Source organism: Falco punctatus, assembly GCF_963210335.1.
Source record: "Falco punctatus genome assembly, chromosome: 2".
In the NCBI taxonomy this organism is placed as follows: Eukaryota; Metazoa; Chordata; class Aves; order Falconiformes; family Falconidae; genus Falco; species Falco punctatus.
The window spans coordinates 33,296,343-33,318,678 of record NC_137581.1 but is presented as its reverse complement, the minus strand read 5'-3'; the positions used below and the strand labels follow the sequence as shown (position 1 = coordinate 33,318,678).

The 22,336-nt window shown below is 41.8% G+C and overlaps 1 protein-coding gene across 10 annotated transcripts in view; it reads right to left on the bottom strand.

Moving 5' to 3' along the window:
- ENOX1 (ecto-NOX disulfide-thiol exchanger 1) overlaps positions 1-22,336 on the bottom strand; it is a 392,145-nt gene that overhangs the window by 5,607 nt on the left and 364,202 nt on the right. For 8 of the 10 annotated variants that reach the window (XM_080376795.1, XM_080376801.1, XM_080376802.1 and 5 more), the window contains 2 exons: positions 18,621-18,677; positions 1,332-1,434 (listed from right to left, as the gene is read on the bottom strand). In XM_080376795.1, the coding sequence (XP_080232921.1) occupies positions 1,332-1,434; positions 18,621-18,677 (160 nt within the window). The other 2 variants (XM_080376796.1, XM_080376804.1) reach the window with 2 other exon arrangements.

The window sequence follows — 22,336 nt, the reverse complement described above, 5'->3', positions numbered from 1 at the left end:
CCTTTGAATTGTAACAATAAGACAATTCTAGGGGTATCATGACCAGTAATATCTGGACTGAGATTAGACTGTTTATCTGAGTGTGCCACTGGACAGCTGATCGATAAGATGCACTTTGGGACACCGCCACCACTAGTTACAGTCAAATAATGAGTGACCTAGAAAAAGAAGTTTGTTCTGTTCTTAAAATCCCATCCTTGCTACCCTTCTCACGGAAGTTATCTTTGAAAAGGTCAAATACTGTCCACTGTAATTAAAAGTTCCAAATTTTATTATAATAAGCCAAATCACATTTCATACATTTCCGTACATCCCGTTGTTCCACTCTCACCAGTCACAGGAAGTTTGTGTACTAAGCCCTTTAAACATTTAAATACATTCTTCACTTTTAAATGACCTTTTTGGTCTGAACTGTCTGAATCCATGTCCCAGCAATAAACCAGCAACTTCCCTGGTGCTTAGCAGATGCAAATGAGTTGCATTTAAACAAATTAAGGTAGTTTTGGAACTGTCACCTACCAGGACACCGCTGATTTTGTAAAAAGACCAAATGAAAGAAATGAAACCTGGTCTTTTAGGTCAGCATTCCTGTGAATGGCAACCATGCCATGGGGAGCACTTTGGACATTTAGGCTCCATGAAAATCTGCCCCACTGAAACCAAATGCAAAACGTGCACAGATATAAATGGGGCATGTTCCCTCCAAGGGTTGCGTGGGTACAGGCAGCGTTCCTGTGTGGCTAAATGCTAGGTACCAGTTAGCTGGCCCACTGTCTATAAGTTTTAGCTTTTAGGCACTCTTTCGAGTTTATTGTAAAGATTTTATTCTAGGTAAAGGATATGACAGTCCTTGTGGTATTCTTCATAAATATTCATATTGCTAATTCCCTCACCTAATGTAAAAAGCATAAATCTGTCTTGCTTAATACATTCAGTATACATATTTTTTGCTTGGTAGTTTGCAAATATTATTTCCATCCCCTTCTCCTTCAACATTTTGTCTAATAATCAGATAACAAGTTATACAATTCTAGACTGCTATATCTTGATGTAAATAAAGTCTTCATACATTCAGATTGCAAGTCTACATGCAGATCCTGCAATTTTATTCATACCTGAAATCCTTTCATTAAACTCTAGAGAATTTTTCAGAAAGGAAAAGTTCACTTGTATTTTAGATTTTCTCTTACTAAAAGCCATTATGAATACAGATGAAAAATAAAAAATATCTTTTACTTTTATTAACACAAAGATGCGTGTAAATACATATGCAAACCAAAAAACTGTTAAAAGACATGTGTTCTCAAAAATCTTCTTTGGGGTTATCTTACCTATTAATAGTGCCTCTTTCTCTGATTTTAAACCTGGGCTTCGTTTCTCTGAATTTTTCTCTCTGTCTTGGTTGACCAATGCTACTGTCAATACATTGATTTCCTATACAGTTAAAAAAAAACAACAAAACACAGGTGGTCATGTAGATTTCATTTACTTCAATTAAAGCTGTCTGCTTTCTTTCAACTCTATAAAAAGATCATTACTTTGATTCACATCTAAAGACAAGACAATTATAAATAATTGATTTGTTTGCAGAGTATTAAGACACTTTTTGAAGTACCTTTAAGCCAAGAGCTGCCAAGAAGAGAAATTTTGCTTGTGGAGTAAGTAATAACTTTGTTGCTAGTGCTTCTTCATGATAACAGCTTGAAAGACCTGCCATAAAGTGTGGGGATGGTCAGAAAACTCACATTTTCTAGCTATTAAAGCTGTAAACAAAGACCGCCTCTAGGGAACATGGATGGAAACATTCAGGTACAGCTATAAGAGTAAATTCAACAGTCACTAGCAGTGTTTCTAGCTACTAGAGCACAATCACCTGCCCTGCTATACTCTTCGACCAGTGCCTGGCATGGTGTTGGCTTCTGTCCCAAACAATTCCTAGGCACATTTTGGGGGTCAGCACATTTCAGGGACCATTCCTAACAGGTGTTTTGCATAAAGCTACATTGATTTGAGGACTGAAAGACAACCAGCCTTAAGGGCAAAACAAATCAAGGCTCCTGCTTTGAGCTCCTTTTTCTGCAGCCAGGTGGCCTGAACCATCCAAATCTCAGCCAAGCGATTACACGTTAGATGCTCCGTCAGAAGTACCCAGACAGTTACGTGACACAGATTGCTGTTCTCCTGGGTATATGCAAAGTAAACAAATTACCTCTATTTCAGAGGCATGTAAGTGGCCTCAAAGTGCATTGCACAATATTCAAGCATATACACCGGCTGTTTCCATGGAGCAACTGATATACAGTAACGCATTCCTTGGTGAGGCAGTGACTCATGCGGCTGCATCTGCTCTGTGAATGCAGTTCCATGCAAAACCTTGGAGGCAGAGAGCATGGAGCTGGAGATACGGTGGTGTGAGGTGGGACTGGGCAGGAATAGTGCTCTTGTCCTGGCAGGGAGAGTCAAGGTAAGCAGCTGGAGGTTACATGGGTCTGGGAAGCCTTAAATGCAAGGAAATTTGCACTATTTGGTGTAATGATGTGGGCCATATAGAACATGCACTCGGGGTGGTGCCTTATTCCAAAATTCTTGGCAAGAGTTTTTTGCCAATAAGAGAGACACTGGGCTTGGGTCACTCTAGGGCATTTGTGAAGGTGTGAATAATCCATGCTAAAAAAAAGGCAAAACCTCCAAAATATGTAAAATGTGCCTCTATAGATGACTAAAGGCTTCTGTGAGATTGGTAAAAACAGTGACGCACTTTCTCATTCTCAATTAAAAATAACCACACCAACCCCCCCCAAAAAACCACACCCCCCACCCAGTGATGTACACTGTGTTCCTTATAGGCTGGCTCCAAGGAGCAGCTACCCAATATGCAGTGCCTCGTGGCTCAGATGTATCAATGGTTCAAATGTTCCCTTGCGTTGTGAAGAGGAACAAGTTGCCATGTGTCAGCTAAGAAACTGTATGTGCATTTGAGTGGCATACATGCACATGTGTATCCTTAGACTCCAGCAAGAAGGGGCTCTGTCAGACCTTGGCCCACAGTGAAGATGCACAGAGTCACCTGTGGTTTGCTGCAGGTGTAGTGGCCAACTGAGGCATGTCTCCTGGCCAGAGACCGATGTGTAGTTGTGTACGTGCAAGTAGTCAGCCTTTGCTGCCTTTTTAGTCAGTAGAAATGAAATAACTTTTTAGTCATGTATTTTAGTTATTTATTTTATATTGAAATGAATCGGACCTTAGAGGTGCCTATTTTATATTCGTCATTGGCTGCAAAGGGAAACTTCTAGCCACAGATTTAGACAGCTACAGGTAGGAGGGAGTCTGCAGTTTGAGTTGCAGTGATCCCCTCTTAAAATAATGGTGTGCCTGGGCACTCTGACAGCTACATCACTTTGACACTAACACTCCTGCAGTGTTGTCATGCACAGGGCACATTATAGCAGCAGGAGTATGCTCTAAGTTGTCCAGTACTGTTGATTCCCCTCTTGATAGAGCCAAAGGCTAATGCAAATACTCGTCTACTTCTGGCCATGGTATCCAAGAACAGTGAAAGCAAATCCAGGCAAGAAACAGAAATAAAAGAAGTGTTAACATGCATTTCTCCATAAGGCCAGTCATGACAAGGGGGTTACAGATCAGAAGAACAGAGCTGGATGCCAGATTTCATGATACTGCAGCACTGCAGTAGAAGAGCAGAGCAGCATATGCCACCAAAGATTGTACAGGTTAAGATGTAACTTTTTACTCCATCAGAGACAGAAAAGCAGTCTAAAAATAACAATTCCTGAGAGGGGAAAGAGAGAGCAGAGAGATGTGTATTTGATATAACAGGCCCCAAATACAACACACTAGCAGTTTCAGATGGGATTAGAAGTTTTGTCAAGCAGTGATGCAGAGAAAGAAACTATATTCCCACTGGGAGCAATGAACAGATGGATTCTCATTTAATGCCTAGATTTGAGCCTGTGCAGAACATTTTGTATGATTTATAGGACAGTGTAAATGGATGCTAAAGGAAGTCACATCAAGTCTTTCTTAACTATGTGTTGGTACAGAGGATAAAAGAGTAAACCATTGGTTATGGGGGAGCCTAAGGAAACTAAGTGTGTCAAAGATATCTACTCAACAAGCGACTGGCTTTAGAAGGTTGCAAGTTCTTGGAGGTTTGGAAAGGAGAGGTTTCTGCCATCCAAAACTATCTTGCCTCACAGAAGATGATAAATTAGATGAATCTGATGTATTCAGCTGCCAAAATAAGCTTGAACAGGCCATGAGGAAAACCAGGGTGTGCAGGCTCACATAAAAGATTCAGTAGCAACGTTGCCAGGAATTAATAGTGATTTAAGAGAAATGGGCATAATTGTGTCTAACAAATGAGTGTGAAATTCACCCAGAAACCAGGCTAATTACAGTGTAAGTGAAAAAGTATCTGACTACACACTGCAGATACAAATTGGTACCTATGAAACCTCTACAACAAATCCTCACACAATTAATTTGCACATTTTTAGAGGCACTACTTATGCCAACCCACAGAAATAAGACTTATAAGAGTACAAAGGTGAATTAAGCAATAAATAGTTGGAAACAGTTAGGTCACCTCTCTGACGTGAGAAAAAGCTACTGAACACCAGATGCCTGAGGAAAATTATTTAATATCTACTACATTACAGTAGTTCCTTTCTTTCCTGGAGACCATCCTTTATTTGGCAAATTGTATTTTCTGAGGCCCTAAGCAGTCTCCTTCAGCAAGTTTTGTTCTAAAAGGAATATTTTCCTACCATCTGTCAGTTACTGTATTAAAGGGCAAGAACACAGCTGAGCATGTGCAAATCAGTACTTAGTAGAATTGAAATGACCTTGTGAGAACTAAATACAGTATGTAGAAGGCTTAATCCAGGTTAAATCACACCTGGTGATCATTAGGGACCTGGGCCTATTCATTATTCACAAATTATGTCAGGTATCAGAGAACATGGAGACCCAATTTGATGATGACAGCTCCAGAGCTGCTCAGCATGAATGCAGCCATTCTGTGTGATGCTCTCACCATTTTCAGCTTGGACCTTTTCCTGCAAATGACACTTTCATCCATCAGCAGATGATGAAAAGACATGAATTTCCCTTGTGGGCTTGACAAACTCAATGATTCTGCAGGTACCCCTTGGGACTAGCATTTTGATTTGGGGCTCCCTGCTTTTGAACCAGGGAGGGAAAGACAGAGGGAAAGTCTTTCTGGAAACTTTCAGGAGAACTTCCTGGATAAAACAGAGAATGACAAATAACAATTTTCTCACATGGACTATTCATTTCCACAGGCAGACCTCTGACACCACCACTGACATGGAGCTGATGGCTGTGGAGAGTTGTACATGGCAGGTTTTGCACATGGATATATACCTTAGCCATGTCCTGGCTGTAAGATGGGACAGAAGCTGGGTTTGTGTCATTCTCTCATGTACCTTGGCTTCTGCTGGAAGCAAATGCAGAGGCATGGGCAAGTGGATTGCTCCAGAAGATGCCTGGTCTCACTGTCCACCATGGCTCACCATAAAGCAGCTGAGTCCCACATGTAGATGCAACAAATTAAGAGTGTGGCTCCTCCGAGAGCTGTAGTTGCCAGAGAAAGACATGGAAGTCCTGAAGAGTAGACGAGATGGGGTGACTTTCTACAGAGGATGGTTGCAGGTACTGTAACAACGAAAGGCTAGCTCTACACTCCAGGGGACTAGTGGATCAGAAAGCCCCAGATGTTTAGGCTGGATGACTTGAGTCTTTCAGCTCGTCACTGGTTTCTTCCCCCACCATGGGAAAGTACAGTATTAAATAAAAAGTACTCAATCCAGACATCACTAATCCTCTATAGGCCAGTCTTGCATCAGTGCAAAAAAGGCAGATAGAATAGAAAATGTCTCCTCTTTCCTGGGGCTTCTCTCTTTAGCAAAAATGGTTCTGTTTAGCCTAAAAGGTTCTGTGATCCTGAAAACATATGCTAGCCAGCTTCCCTAAATATGGAGGGACTGAGGACTTGTCATTACCCATAAATGCTGACCAAATGCTGAGCAGGGCTTGAAGAGTAGCTGCCCTACCTGGAAACTACTCCTGCCAGAGTGCAGTTCCACATCACCCATTGTTCAGGACTGCTTCAAAGGCAGAATATGGGATTTAATGAATGTGACATTGAAGACACCTGGCATGTGATCAGGATGCAAATGACAAATATCCAAAGAGCTGAAATACTCCCTTTGCTATCTGGGTAATCCAAACATTTGATAATCACCTTTAAATCTAGGGGGAATGATGACTGCTTGCATATTGTCTACAAAGGCCTCATTCCCTTTGTTGTAGTATACAGGATTCTGCAGAATTGTGTGGTGAGGGGGTAAAAATAATATTTCACCTTCTGAAAGGTCTAGTAAAGAAAAAAAAAAATATCCTACCAGCCTCTGGAAGAGTTTGCAGGTTATGTTGGCATTTGTGCTATATGTACAAAGCCAATTGTATGAGGTATTAAAACAGTAGCAGAAGGAAAGACTAGATGTTGGCCACAGCAGGCATATGACAGAGCAAATGCTGAATGTTGCTAGATGTAAGGGATACACCACACTTTCTCATCAGCCAAGGGATTCAAAAAAGAAAATGAGTAGGAGGAAAAAACCCTATATATCTGAAACATAATAAAAAGTCTTGCAGGCTGTTAACAGCAGGGCAGAGAGATGCTGTAAGATTGAAAAGAAGAGGTAATGTTATGATTTTGATAGAGGAAAGAACCATGCACATGTGATACCAAATCTGCAGTCCTTAAGCTCTTGAAAGGCACACATGTACCCGTTCTGAGTCCACAGAACTGAGCTTAGACTTCAGACGTGCCTGCCCAAATGCTTATTGATGGCCAGGCAGGTTTGACAGTTCTGCTGCAAACACCGGTAGAAACTGGCCTGCAACATGAAGACTGCATATTTTTAATTTATTTTCATTTACCTGGAGATCTTTTAAGTCTAGTATAGTTGTGCTTGTTTTGCTGGTCTTTAAATGTACTTCAGGCCCACATCTGAAACTTTAATCTTGCTTTTTTAACCTGAATGAAGCCTAATTCAATTTCCAATCAAGTGAACAGAAGCCTTGCAATAGTTTCAATGTACATCAAGTCAGGCACCTTAAATCTATGGGGACATGCAAGATTGAGGTACAGGGCAAGTTCTGTCAGTTTAACAATGTTGTCAGTTGAGAATGGGCTACTGTCCTTGTCTATGTTCTTATCCACGGTGAATAGAAAATTATTCAGTCCAAGCTGAGCTAAACTACAAGGAAAGAACTTATTCAAATTTAACTTAAATCAAATTTCCTTGCAAATGTGGCAATTTATGAGTACACTCACAGACAGTGACCATGACTCAGATGATTATAGAATCACAAAATCACATAGGCAACCTTGGGATTTTTCTGGTCCATTCTCCTGCTCAAAGAAAGATCAGCTGCAGGATCAGAGTGTATGGATGGGCAACAAGGGGTAATGGTCCAATGCCTGGATAAGCCTCATCAGTTCCTCTGCAACATCCCAGTTCTGCCCTTCACCAAACAATGTGGGAGGTGTCATCACCAGATGGGTACTTCCATCCCCTGCAGAAGGGATTTTCCAACCACTGTCATTTGCTGCTTTCTCCTGATAATTGTAATTAAAGTCTTACCTCCCAAAGCACAAAGCAGGACAGAGGCACCATCACAGATGGAGAAAGCCCAACAACCTAATCAGAGAAAAGACAGCCCCCTGATCCAGCTTCTCCCAGGGTTGTCACAGGAGACCGTCAGTCCCAGGGACTGAGCATGGCACCAATTAAGACCAGTCAACGGACATGTTCTCCAGATCATCTAACAGACTGAAGGGGAGCATTGCCTACAGGGACATGGGACTTGTTACGGGATACAGAGGAAGAGCATCTTGGTTTTGTACAAGACAGTTTAGTGTCCTTAGTGGGGGAACAAAAGGCAGGAAAAGGGACGGACCATGGTGGTTTGGGAAGGGGATAAAAGGGACTGGTCACATGTAAACAGGTTGCTGGTCAGTACACCTGTCTCACCATGCCGTGCCCTGATCAGTGCATTATATTCATTAAACTAAATTTCTAATTCTTTTCCTGGGTGACTCTCTATTCTGTGTGGTGTGCATGGATGTGTGTGAGGGGGTCTGGGTGCAGCAGCTGGAGTGGGCCCAAAGGTCAGAGGGCTGTGTGTCTGGGGTGCCGCAGTCAGAGAGACCAGAGTGTGTGCGTATGCTGCTCAGTCATCACTGGTGAGCATCCAGCCAGACTAGCCACTGAGTAGGTTAATAAGCTTGGGAGCTACCTTTTGAAATGGCCATAGGTCTGGGATGGATCCAGGAGAGACCAGAGAGATTGCACATGACCTACTGGAGGGACTGGGGGCTCCAAGCCAGCCACTGGGAATGCTGTGGGGTATGGGGAATGACTAAAAGACCTGTTTGTGTGTGTGTGTGTATACGAGGCAGGGGCCAGTTATGAGACAGACTGAGCGTCAAAGGCCAGTTACTGGAGGGATTCACACTGTACACATGTGTAAGTCTGCATATGTATTTTCCACCAATGGACCTTTATCCTGATCAGCCAGAAAGGGGAGCAAGATGAGGCCATCAGTACCGTTTGCTTATAAATGCTGAGTTTGCTGCAGGATTCAGTAACTCCCAAGAGCAGCAATGCTTCATTTGGGCCAAATGGCTCTAATTCTTCCTTTAATGGATCTTGTTCCTTTTCACGGGCTGCTACAGCACTGTGCTGTGCTGTCATGTGTGGAAATCTGGTTGAGTGTCTGAACTCTGAAAGTAACTCAGAATTCTCCAGGAACATCGTGTGTGTTACGAGCTCTTCCTTCAGCATGCCCTCTTACAGTGACTGTTTCTGACTCTCTGCTGACTACTCCTCTAAAAATACTCTAATGACTAGAAAATTGCTCATAATCTTTGATTAATAGAATTATTTTGTTGCTGCAAATGAATTGATCTTGCTAGCAAATTAACTACTTCCTAGAAATATCATATTTTACATGGCCCTGGTCAGTGTTGTGTCATGTATAAGAAGAATAAGCCAAGAAACGAGGCATCCAACCACCTGACCAAAACCAGAGCTCTCACAAGCAGCCTGTGCTACTTCTACAGTTAGCAGCAGGTCAACAATTCAGTAAAAAAACCCTTGGCTGCTGGTGTTTTTTTCCAGGGTCTCAGAGGATCCTTCTCCTTCTACCATCTACCTAGCGATGCAGAAGGACATATTTGCCATATGCTACACAGCTCTTAAATGTGGCTGGTCTATCATTAGAAATTATACAGACCAGGTGTCACCTTTCCATTCAGGTCAAGCCTAAACTTGATAACTTATTTTGTGCTATGCAAGAAACTAGTGTTGGTTTTGCCAGCCACAGGTCATTGCATTTACTTCAAAAGCATACTAATATAGAAATTTACTTCTAAAGTACACTAATATATAATGTACCATGACTGTAAATTTAAGAGCGCACCGACTAACAAATAAACAGTTGACAGCTGGCTTAAAACAATTATCTGGCTTTAAAATTATAGAAACAACGAAGAAAAATTAGAACAGCGAATATAAGATCTTGCAAATGAAGCACTTCAAACACACCTCTATGGATCTAAGATTTGTTTGTCTGATTTATCCTACATGATAGAACTGTTTCCAAGAGTGAAGATTAATTGTATTATGGTGCTCTTGACAACCTATTTTTCCAATCCATTTGCCAGAGAGATGCTTTTAACTTTTTCATTACAAAGCTTTTACTATTATAACTTTCACCTGCTGAGTTTAGGCAACTAGCAATAATATGAAAATGCTTTTCTCATTGTCACTATCTCTTTATGTTGTTCTCATGTATTTGAGCACATCTATTTTATGGGAAGGTACATATGCAAAATACAGATGACTAATATGAAAGTTACTTCATGCTTATTTATAAAAGTATGATCAGGTTGCTTCATTTTCTAAAGCTGGATTTATGTGTAGGTTCCTGATGACTTACCACAGATGTTTAATGTGATGTGAAGGTGGTTGTTTTGCAAGGGAAAAGGTAATTGTCATTTTGCATCCTTTGTGTTAGGGAGCTGCAGCACACCAATGGTTGGCTGAACGAAAGCATTGCCTGCCCGGCAGCTCTGCTGAAGTCATTGTAGGAGGGGATACTTCATGCGTACTTGAGACTGAGAACTTATGAAAGAGCCTTCAAATGGTCTTTAACACAAATATTGCTCTAGCAATCTCCCCGAGAATGATGCACTTCTAAAAAAAAAGTTAGGAAAAAACCCACAGCTCATTTTCTTTCGGGGATGTGTAGAATTGTTTTGAAAATGTCTTTGTTAAAATAAAAGTAAGCAATTGGAGGGGGAAAGCCCAACCGTAAATGTTTTATGAGAGTGAATGATTTTCAGCAAGGATTTGTATTTGAAAGTTATTAATTTTAGGTATCTGAAAACTGAGGGCAACCCCCATATTCACAGGAATCTCCACATCTGGAAACATGAAAAGTACTTGAAACAAACATTTTGGAGCTGTCATTCCTTGCGGGTAGATCTTGATTAAGATGATGAACATTCCCCAAGGAGGACTTTGGGGTGTTGCCTGACAAGAAGCTCAACATGACCCAGCAATGTACAGCCCAGAAAGCCAACCATATCCTGGGCTGCATCAAAAGAAGCATGACCAGCAGGTGGAAGGAGGCAATTCTCCCCCTCTGCTCTCATGAGACCCCGCCTGGAGTACTGTATTCAGCTCTGGGACCCCCGACATAAGAAGGACATAGACCTGTTGGAGCAAGTCCAGAGGAGGGCCATAAAGATGATCAGAGGGCTGGAGCACCTGTGCTGTGAAGACAGGCTGAGGGAGTTGGGGTTGTTGAGCCCGGAGAAGAGAAGGCTCTGGGGACACCTTATAGCAGCCTGCCAGTGGCTGAAGGGGGCCTACAGGGAAGCTGGGGAGGGGCTCTTACAAGGGCATGTTGTGATAGGGCAAGGGGGAACGGCTTTGAACTGAAAGAGGGTGGATTTACATTAGCCATTAGGAAGAAATTCTTTCCTGTGAGGGTGGTGAAGTACTGGCACAGGTTGCCCAGAGAAGCTGTGGATGCCCCATCCCTGGCAGTGTTCTAGGCCAGGCTGGACGGGGCTTTGAGCAACCTGGTGTGGTGGAAGGTGTCCCTGCCCATGGCAGGGGTGTGGGACTAGATGATCTTTAAGGTCCCTTCCAACCCAAACCATTCTATGATTCTATGGTCCTTTGAAGATCCTGGGTTTACAGAAGTTCCTTTTTCACTTCTGTCACTTTTTCCTCTCTGTTCCTTGAAGGACTTTAGCAAGTTGGAGGGAGTGTGAATGTGGTGTACAACCCCCAGGACTGCAGTAGCAGGCGTATGGCTGAAGCAGAGGTGGTCCGTCATCCTTCAGGTGGTTGCGGGGGAGACTGAGTGCTCTGACAAGCCAATCTGCCTTGTACACTGTGTGGGTTAAGCACACAGCTGCATATGTATAAGGCTGAATGTTACTCCTCACTAGAAATGACGGGATGACTTCTGTATACGTGTGCAGTATAAATACTGAGGGAAAATGCTTTGGGATGAAAGGCTGCACATAATGATCAGATATTATTAAAATGTCAGGTAGCTCCGGGCATTGAAGAACTGTCTCCCTGTGGAGCTCATATGAAATTTAAAGTAAAAAAACTTTTGTGATTTGCTGAGTGGGTGGCTGAATGGGTTTTATCATTGTGTCTCAGAGTTCTCTCTTCTTCTCCCTCAGATGACAGGAATTCAGTCCAATCAAAAGCCAAGTTATGATGCCACTCTGACACTTTTAATTAGGAACAAGGGAAGTGATGCGATTTCTTGCTGCACGTTAACGAAGGGGTTATTGCTACAGCCCAGATCTGCTTCAGGTAGCACACTCTGTGTCAGAATATACTTCTGTCTGCTGTAGTCATTTGCTCCCCGTAGGGTTAGATCGTGGCTGAAACTGCAGAGACTGTGATTCAGCCAGCAGAGAGATCTGCACTGTGCTAATGAAACTCTATTGCTGTCCTTTAACATGCTGAACCAGGGCTGGGGCGGCAAAGGGGGGAGCTTAGGGGGACTTGATCTATCAGTGTGTAAGAACTTCTGAAGGCTGAGCAGGCTTTTTGATAACATGGTCCTAAACAGCCAGTTAAACTCCTGTTATTTTTCAGGCCTTGCGGTATTGAATTCATGAGGTGGTCATTCCTCATGCCTGCCGCGGTAAGTAGGAAAGCTGCTGATCTGCGAACAGTCATAGCTGCTTGAATTTATCATACTCCACATGCCTTAAATTGAAGGAAATGAGAAGGAATGAGTGATGGAAGGACTACAAATAAATGCCTGGAATGGAAAAGGCAGGGAGCAAAGAGAGGCACAGCCACTCCTCACCCCTAGTCCTGGCCCCACCAGGACAGAAGAACCAGACAGCAAACGGGTCCTTGTAATCCCTGGGGTCTTTACATCCTGCTCTGATCAGGTTACAGGGTCCTTGCACCTTCTTCTAATGATGTAACACACCCATAACAAGAAAACAAACCCCACACCTCTCTCTCCTCAAGGGGTTATCCTCACCCCTGCACCCCTGCTTGCCCTCTCTAGACTGCATTTCTTAAAGGAATTAGTTGACCTAATACGGTCTTGCAAAGGGGAGCAGTTACAACAGAGGGGCTGGAGAATGCATGTAGCCCACGCTCTTTTTGCAAAATGCAGCTTTGGACCTTCTCAGGTGGAGGACAGAAGCAAACCCCAACTTCTGTCATCCTCTGTGGAGGATGTCACCCCAGAGCTCTCGGGTATGGAAAAACTGCCAGCACGTTCCCCCCACCCTCAGTTGTCATCACCTCATTTTTTGCAGCACCTACTCACTGCCATGTGCTCCAGAAATGCCTGCTGCAAGGCCAGAGGACCTCAGCAAAGCCAAGAAAGCTACTAAGTGACACATGCAAGTTTGCTGAGGCTGAGGTTTGCGGCTTACAAACCCGGGAAGCTCAGACAGAAAAGAAACACTCATTTCCTGACATGTGCAAGCCCTGCACTGGGGTGTTCTGGCCTGTAACTTTAGGACCAAATTGCTCTTACATTATCCATGTTGAGCACATTTTTTATCACAAGCCTGTGCTGTTCTGGGAAAGGCAAGCCTTTTGAAGAGTGGGCTAGCTGAAGTCTTTTGAAGAGTGGGCAGAAATGGCTGTTGCACTATCAAGAAAGTAAAGGAAAACCATCAGCAGTCACTTGGGATCTTCATCAATAAGGGTGACCAACTTTTCTCCTGTAGTCTCAAACCACTAGGATGATGATTTGAGCAGGCATTGCACTCTTCTAGCTCCCTCTCCTCTGCTTGTGTCCAGGGGTCCTTTCCATCTCACCTGGTTTGATGTGAGGCAGTCAGCATGGTAGTGCCTCATCTTATGGCAGGTGTGTACTAACACATATGCTGACATGGGATGTTCACTGCAGGTACCCTTGGGTGCTTCCGTTAAAGGTTTGCGTAGTGAAGTGCAATAATTGAACTCTGATGAGTCTGATGGAATTACAGACTTCTGCAAAAATTGAAGGGGGTTAGCTTCTTAAATCCTTGCCCAGCTTGTTGCAAAAATAAGCCTCATTTAAGAGCTGTCTTTACTTCTCTTTGGTAAAGATCATCGGTGATTAACCAGAGTATGTGAAAAGAGAAAACTAGGGTGCAGTTACAAACAATGTCACTTTCAGTGCAGCATAAAGTGAGCAATTTAGTAAAATGGTGGAAATATTTCACCCTGGATATACTCCTCCTTAGAGTCAGGGATCATCTGGTAACTGCTTGAAAAGCAGATACAGAGAGGGAAAATTAAGGGAAGACTCAACATCAAATGTAAGATGTTTGGTTGAACTTGAGAAATGCTCTGATAACAGCTTCAAGCATTCAAATGGAAAAATGCATCCCTTCTCAATATTATTGATTTCATGTCTGAAGAAAAAACCCACAGAATATTGTGTCCAAGCTGCTGGAGATGCTAACTAGAGGCATGAAGTCAAAGTCATTACTTTGTTCTACGAATAAAACTCAAGCAGAACAAAAAGCTGGTAAAAAACCTTGTGGTGAAATCAGCTTCACCCTCTGAAATATATTTATTTTATTAAGCCTTGGCAATAATGAAGTAACCCTAAAAGTCATCTGGTGAAATCCATGGTTTTTTTTTTACCTGATGGTAATTTAATTATTGACTTAAACAGAGTCAGGACTTTACCATGCAATTGCAATCTGGGCATTCAAAATGCCTCTGTGACCATGACCCATCTCTTACTGTGGTCTGACCTTGGAGGACTGATACTCTTGTCTACCATTTTATGGTACTTTTACAAAGGGTAGGAGTTACTCACAGGAGCTATCTAAGGAAGACAGATACCTGTCAAGGGACAGCACCAAACTCCTAAAAGATCACTAAGTACTTCTAATATGAGGCTTGTGTAAAAATAATCTCCCTTTCTCCATTAGCAATAGAGGGATACCATGGATGTCAACCTTCCCACCCTCAAAACAGTGATAGAATCACCAGGGCTATACCCTGTCTCTGTATGCAGTGCCCTATGTATATTGAACTCAGCAGTGAGAAAAAGGAAATCTTTGATCAAAACAGGGAATTAACCTGTATATAAGAGGCTCCACAGAATGTCGCTGAACCTACAGAAACAGTGAAAGACTAAATCACCTTTATAGAGTTAGCTGCAAAACATGTGATTAGTATTTTCAGTTTGCAAAATTTCTCTACTCGAGCACACCTCCCAAGCAAGATTTTTTTTTTCATGTTGGGACTAATCAGGTCCCAAGAGTCCAGGAACATCCTGGAAGAGGATTATATCTGAAATTATAATTGCCCATTGGCCATTAGTTTTTTCTTCAGTTAAGAAGATGTGAATTAAAGATCATTATATGCAGCAATGAAAAGGAAATTAAAAGGAGGGCAGATTAGAAGCAAGAAGCAATCTTTTCCTGATCACAGGGCTGAAGGAAATGAACACTCATTGACAGCACCTCTGGCAGTCCTGGGTGTCGGAGTCTCTCTTAACACCAGGCCAGGATCTCGGGCTCTGTGTACCGCTTGAGCCTGACACTTGGCCTTTCCTGACATAGAGTATTGCTGGGAAATGTCAACAGCCATAACAAATATTACTACATGTACCTGGCAAATCACTCATGAAACACCCTTAGGACTGTTTACAGAGCCTTGCAAGATGGTTTTGCTTTCTGGAAATAACAGATGTACTGGCAATACACTAAAATTTCATGTTCTCCCCTCCCCCCCCCCCCAGATTTGTGTGTGAACTGCCGTGGCAGAGAGGGCAACACTGCAATTGCTCCAGCCTCTTAGTTAACTGTGTTCAATTCTCCTGCAAAAAAACAAGAGGGGAAAAAAAAAAAAAAAAAAAAAGAAGATTCATCCATTTATAGGTTGGGTGCATTTCAGGAGGGATGTTTTTCTTTTTCCAATGGTGTTCAGATCTTTATTTCCCTTTCAGGATGGTCTCACATAATGGAAATGTAGAAGACACACCACAACAGGTCTAAGTATATATTTTTATCTGTATGCTTTTGCTAGGAAAAAAACATTTCCAGGTTTTAGTTTAAGGAACAATATTTTCTAAGGTAATATACGATGCAGAGCAGTGCCATCAAAAGAAAGCCTGAGGACTGCAGAAAATAATCTTTTTAAGGTTACAGTATGGGCTTTCTTGATGTGTATGCAGTGTGCCTAAAGTTCCTACTGTCCTTTCTAGGAGCCTGATTTTCTGCAGAGTATGTAATCTAAATATGCCATAGTGTGAAGATTAGATTGTGTGTTCAGTGTATAGACATACGTTGCCATTTTTCCTTACCAACACCTCCCACTGTTGCTCGGCATGTAGAGGTATTTCACTTGCTGAATTCAGCCTGCCAACTGTAACAAATATGTCCTAATCCCATTATATGCATCACAGTTCACTAACAGCCACGTAGGAGCCACCAAGACTTTTTCTCTTTGATCAGCTCAGATTTGCACACTGGCCAAGGGCAAGAACCATGAAGTCTGCTGAGAATAGATGTGGAGAGACAACCTGCAAGGCACAACACCTGAGCACTACATATTTGATATAAATGACAATTGTTCAACTACCATTTTACAAAGTTCATTACTGTAGCAAATGCTTCAACATCAGTTGTTTCCCTCTGTTTCTCTATTTCTCATTGCCCTGCACTCAGCACTGGTGAGGCCGCACCTCGAACCCTGTGTTCAGTTCTGGGCCCCTCACTGCAAGACAGACACTGAGGTGCTGGAGCGTGTCCAGAGACGGGCAGCGGAGCTGGGGAAGGGTCTGGAGCACAAGTCTTACGAGGAGTGGCTGAGGGAACTAAGGGTGTTTGGCCTGGAAAAAAGGAGGTTCAGGGGAGACCTTATTGCTCTCTACAGCTGCCTGAAAGGAGGCTGTAGCAAGATGGGTGTCAGTCTTTTCCCCCAGATAACAAATGACAAGGACAAGTGGAAATGGCCTCAAGTTGTGCCAGGGAACATTTATATTGGATGTTGGGAAAAATTTCTTTGAAAGGGTTATCAAGCAGTGGAACAGGCTGCCCAGGGAAGTGATTGAGTCACCATCCCTGGAAGAATTTAAAAGACATGTAGATATGGCACTTACAAACATGATTTAGTGGTGGGCTTGGCAGTGTTAGGTTAATGGTTGGACTCTATGATCTTAAAAGTCCTTTCTAACCTCAATGACTCTATGATCCTATGATTTCCATTTCTGCTGCTGTGCTTTCTCTGACTTCATGGTGGCATAATTTTTGCATTACACGGCTGCAACTGTTACTTAATAATTGTAGCTGTCTGGTCTCCCTTTTCACCATTAATTTAGGCACTGACTTCTTTTCTTAGGAGGGTAACATTGCTATGAGGTCATCATGGGAAGAGCTTATAGAAACGTGGGACAGAAAATAGAGTTTCTATCCTATAGAAAATTCAGGCATTTCAACAATTCCTACAACTACAAACTGGAACAAAATATTAAATTTTGAAAAATCTACCATTAACCAAAGATACTGAAATATTTTGGTTTAGATATCTGGGAATGATGTACCAAAACACTCTCTTTATGCAATTAAAAATTTTCATTTTAATGCTATTTCAACTTCTATATTATATAGAAGTAAAACTTTCAGGCCTTCTGTTTTATCCAGTTATATATGAGCCTTGTACATATGAGTATATATATGAATATATGAGTATGTATACAAGTGGAAGCTGTTAGGTAATTTTCCTTTAAAACACTTCAATCCTTTAAAACATTGGTTTATCCACATTTTTGGAGAGGAAGCAAGTTCCTTTAGAAAGTATCTAAGTCTTACATTTCTAAATTCCTTTAGGAAACCTGCAACCAGCTGTTGTACAATGACAAGGTTTTAGGTAGCAAATGTGAGCATTTCAAGATCATTGGTGGATTAATGTCTTTATTTTGGTTTGCAAACAGAATCTTTCAAAGGGGCAATGAGACACCGTGCAGACAGACTGCAATTGCAGATTGGTTGGAGCTATCAGACAATATTGAATGTCTCCTGTCCAAATGCTCAGAGCTATGAGGCTTTATCGACTTCACTGCGGAAACAGACCACAATGAATGAGATTCAGGAAAGGATTAAAAAAGAGAGGACAACATTTCCTTATCACAAAGCAGCCCACAGAATTTGAGCATTCCATTCAGGTTTAAAATAAAACTGTTTTCCTGGCTGTGCCATTGGACAACACATTGACTAAAATAGATGTTAAAATATATTAGTGTTCAGACTGCTGCTAGTTCTCTTGGCTAGGAGGAAGATACCGTATATAATCAATTTTAATTTTCATATGTTTATGACAAAGCACAAAGCTCGACAGTTTGGATGACAAACATTTCAGGAAAGTTTTCCTTTTTTCTCTTTCCCCTTATCCAAATTGCTGTTGTGACTGCAATTATTAAGGGAAGAACAGAAGCATGTTTTTGGCAGCAGGTTTTAAAAACACATGACCTTAACAAGTCCTTAAACGATTTTGGACAAAATAATCATCCAGTGAATTAATTTAGTCCTCTTGTGCAAATTAACTGTTTCCAAATTATACACGGATATGAATCACTTCACTCAGAACTGAAATCCGGCCAGACTTGCTCAGCTGCAAAGTGGCAGCCACAGAGACAAACAGTGTAACTTTTTAGCTTGAGTAATCCTGGACAGGACACTAAGGCAAAGCATTTCTCTTGTCGTTTCCATGGTATCTTTAACACCCACATACAGCAAGTAGGACATTGGTTGTTAAAGTCTCATCCAAATAAATCCTACAAAGTAAATTGCATGGAACCCAATTTATCTACCTCGAAATGAAGTTTGCTGGGATTTGAACCTATGGCTTCCAGAAAAACAGGCACTTCAAACCTGATGTGCAAATCGTTCATCCATTCTATCAGCTTCAAGACATAAATAGTAAATTGAGACTATACGCATGCATATATATATATATATATATATATATATAAATCTATGCATAGATAGCTGTACCTACATTTGCTTGAGATTCATCATGTTCATTGATTTCTGCTAATTCCTTGGCACTTTTTAACTGCAAAGAGTGAACAAAAAACAAAACAGAACAAAGCAAGCACTTTACTTGAGTATTTCACACTGTTATCTTTGATTTATTTGAAGGAGCATTTTATAAAGCTTGCAATGAGAAAACCAGATGGAGCATATAATTCTAATGAGTTTTTGCTCAAACCATTTTGAAACCAACATACTTAAGGCTTGATAGGTTGGGGGTAAAAAAAAAAGAAAATAATAAGACTGAGTCATTATTTTTTAAATAATAAGATTAGAAAGTAGTTTCAAGGCATAAAAAGTACACAGAATTGGCTCTTAAGAATAATAAACGATTTCATTTCCCATTCTTGTCGCTATTAATTTAAACTTTACAATATTTGCAAGTTGCCACTAGCTAAATAGTGTTTTGCTAATGATTACTTTTGAATGATATATTTTTAGATGTTTAAAACGCCAAAGTGCTACTGTATGTTTCCTTCCTGAGGAAGCATCTAAGTAACTGACATGGCTCCTGGGTATGATGGAAAAGAAGTTGAGAAGAACAGTTCTTTTATTTAACCAGTGGCACGAAGAACCGAGACACTGCCAATTCCAAATATATGATCTGAACCAAAACTTCTTTTTTCCTCCTGAATTAGCTTTTGGGGGGAAATCCAGGATTACACTGGGGGTTGTAAAAATCACTCCCGAGAGATCTAAGTAATGTCCTACCTCATGTCTCCAGCCACAGTGAAATACACAGTCATTCATCCTGTGACTGAGCAAACAGAGAGGAGGAGACACCACAGCTCTCCTGTGCCTATAAGCCATAGAAGTTTGTACACTTAGACGAAGTGCTCAGAACCATTTGCTCTTTAGGCAAAATCTCTGAAAAGTCATACTTTTATTCCAACTTAATTCAGAGTAGATATCTGGGGGTGGGTAGCAGGGTGGGGGAAGATGGGGAACAATAAGCAGAACTTTCCTCTGCATTCCTTGTTTTTTGCCAAAGAAGCTGGTGTTGATGTAACTGTTGATGACACAACTGTGATCCTGAATGACAACAGTCCAAAAATCCAGGTGAAATTGAACACTATTATGTTTCAATTAGGTGTCTGACCCAGAAGCATTGGTGGACTACCACCACAGGTACCTTCATCATCTTTTTGCCATGGGGCAGCAATGACTGAACTGTGTATGACTCAGTTCCTGGCTTCTCACAGTTTCCAATCTGACAATTAAGGTAAGCAGGACATGGTCTCTGCATACCTTATTATGCAAGGCTGTAAAATGCACCGGTTTAGGAACTGCTGTTCAAGCCACTAAACCAGTCCTGATGGAGAGGGAAGGGGCTAGCAGTCCTTGATAAAGTATTACAAAGGATAGCTGGGGACTGCAAACTCATCAGGTCTCCTGGTTCAATTCACTGATATTCATCTTTCAATACCCTTGAAAACTCTGCAATTTATACTGACAGCAGGGTGATGCATTTCCAATGAATGCTACATGTTTTCCCCACACTGGAAAAAATAACCATCTTGTGAAACCACCTCACTGAGAGGATGGCTGGTAGGAACAAGCAGAGATGGCTGCTTCCAGCCAAGCACCAGAATTAGGTATTTCTGTATCACAGTGTGACTGAAAGAGCCATTTCCCGATTCTGCCAATTCTTCATTATAGAAATTCACCTCACACGAGCAGCCCTGTTGAGTTCAGCTGAATTACTCATCTGAATATGAGGTCAGAAGAACATGGTCGGGTATGTAAAATTGTTCTGCACGCTGATGCCACATTCTGAGCACTTGAGGAGTGCTGTTCATTACTTACTTTTTGCCTTTCCTTTTCCAGGTTGATAAAGTGCCATCACCCCTTGGTGACTGCCAGCTCCTTGGGCAATGCTCCGCATGCGTTCTGCTGGTGACACACTACTCCTCCATGAACCACATGTGCACTTGACCGGGGAAGTGGGCTCAGTCTCTAGCCTCCATTGGTCTGGCAGGCTTTCATCCTACCATGGTTTCCCACTATCATCGCCCTGTCACTGCTCCACCAGTTAATCTAATGCAGACAGGATGCTTGGGCATCTCCATCTTTTGTATCGCATGCCATGCTCTGAACAGGATGCCAGAGCTCAAGCAAGAAGGTGCTAGCATCCACATCTACACTAGGACCACTGCAACAGGAAGCGGAGGTGGACCAGTGGAGATAATGGGGGAAAACTTATGGATAGAAAATGTGCAGCTGCATTACCACAGGTTAAAGGGGTAAAGTCCCTTTTTTTCCAACATCATTTTTTTCTAAATTAAAGTTTAAATTTTATTCTTCTCTCACATCCTAAATACTGAAGTGTTGGAATAGAAACCTCAGAAAAAACATACAATATTGGATAAACAGGACTTGCCTTACCCTCTAGGCCAGCTCCATTGCAGGTTGGTGGTGAGTGTGATGTTACCAGCAGAGAGTATGCTGAGGGAAAACACTGAACTAGTGCCATTAAAAACTAAGGGCCTTCTTGAAAGGAAAGGAGAAGGGCTGAGGAGTTAGAAGTCTCTGATAAGTCTAATGTCACTGTGGGGTAGTTCTGACCCAAACCAGTGGGTGTGAATCTGTCTGATAACCAGAGCTGGCAGGCGTGGGCCAGATCTGATCCAGAAGCCTTTTGGCTACAGTAATGCAATATGGTGCACAAGCAAAGAGGACATCTCCCAGCATGACGTCCCCACCTGGTAGCGGCTGGGTTGGTGCAACTGGATCAGTATAAGATGTGCTGAGCCAGCAGACATGCTCTGACACAGCTGCACCTCTGTGTGAACATGACCGTGGCGAGGCAATGTGGGATCCCTCTGCCAGCTTGAGATGAAAAGGTAGACTTTAGCAAGCATGTCACAAAATCACGTCATACAGTCAAGGTGGGAGCCCAGTGCTATTTATTTTTGAAATAAATGTTCATATATACTTGACTCGGCCGGATGATTTTCAATACCCATTGTGGATAAAACACGCAGATGAACTGTGATACTTCTAAAGGAAAGCTGTGAGCTTTGGCAAGTAGAGGTCATTAGTGCTAGGGCTTCTGCTGTTCTGGAAAGTTTTGGAACTGGCTCAGGGTTGTTGGAGAAGCATGCTTGCTGTGTAGCACTCCTTAGGAATTCTGGCTACTTACAGTCTTGGCCTTAGGCATGTTTCAGAGCTAATTCTCAAGAGAAATGCAGATCTATCCTGCCTTTCTTCCAGCTACTGTTTTGTCTGTCTGCCTAGCAGGAGCGCACATTTGATTCGCAATTAGTAGGAGTCTACAGAGATTCAAAAGTCTGCCCTGGTGGTCCCTGCTGGGGCCTAGTATTGTCAGATCTTCCTGTATGTTTTTGCAGCATTTGATTGCTACCAAGATGTAAAATAACTTCATGCAATTTCATTTTTTCTAAGTATTTTATAACGCTATACTTTGAATGCCATGTAAAAATGGAAATGAGATACAATTAACTCAAGAGATTGGGTGAATTCTGTGTTTATAAAGATTCTGTCATTACCAAATTCATTCTTCCTCATGGCATTTTGTGTAATAGTCTTGCATCAGCTCTCATTTAGAAGGTTATCTCTCTAACCATAAGTGCAAAAAACATGTATCTGAACATAAAAGATTCATTTTTTTCCAGAATTTACATTATTAGTTTCTAGAATATATTTGTCACTAGATATATT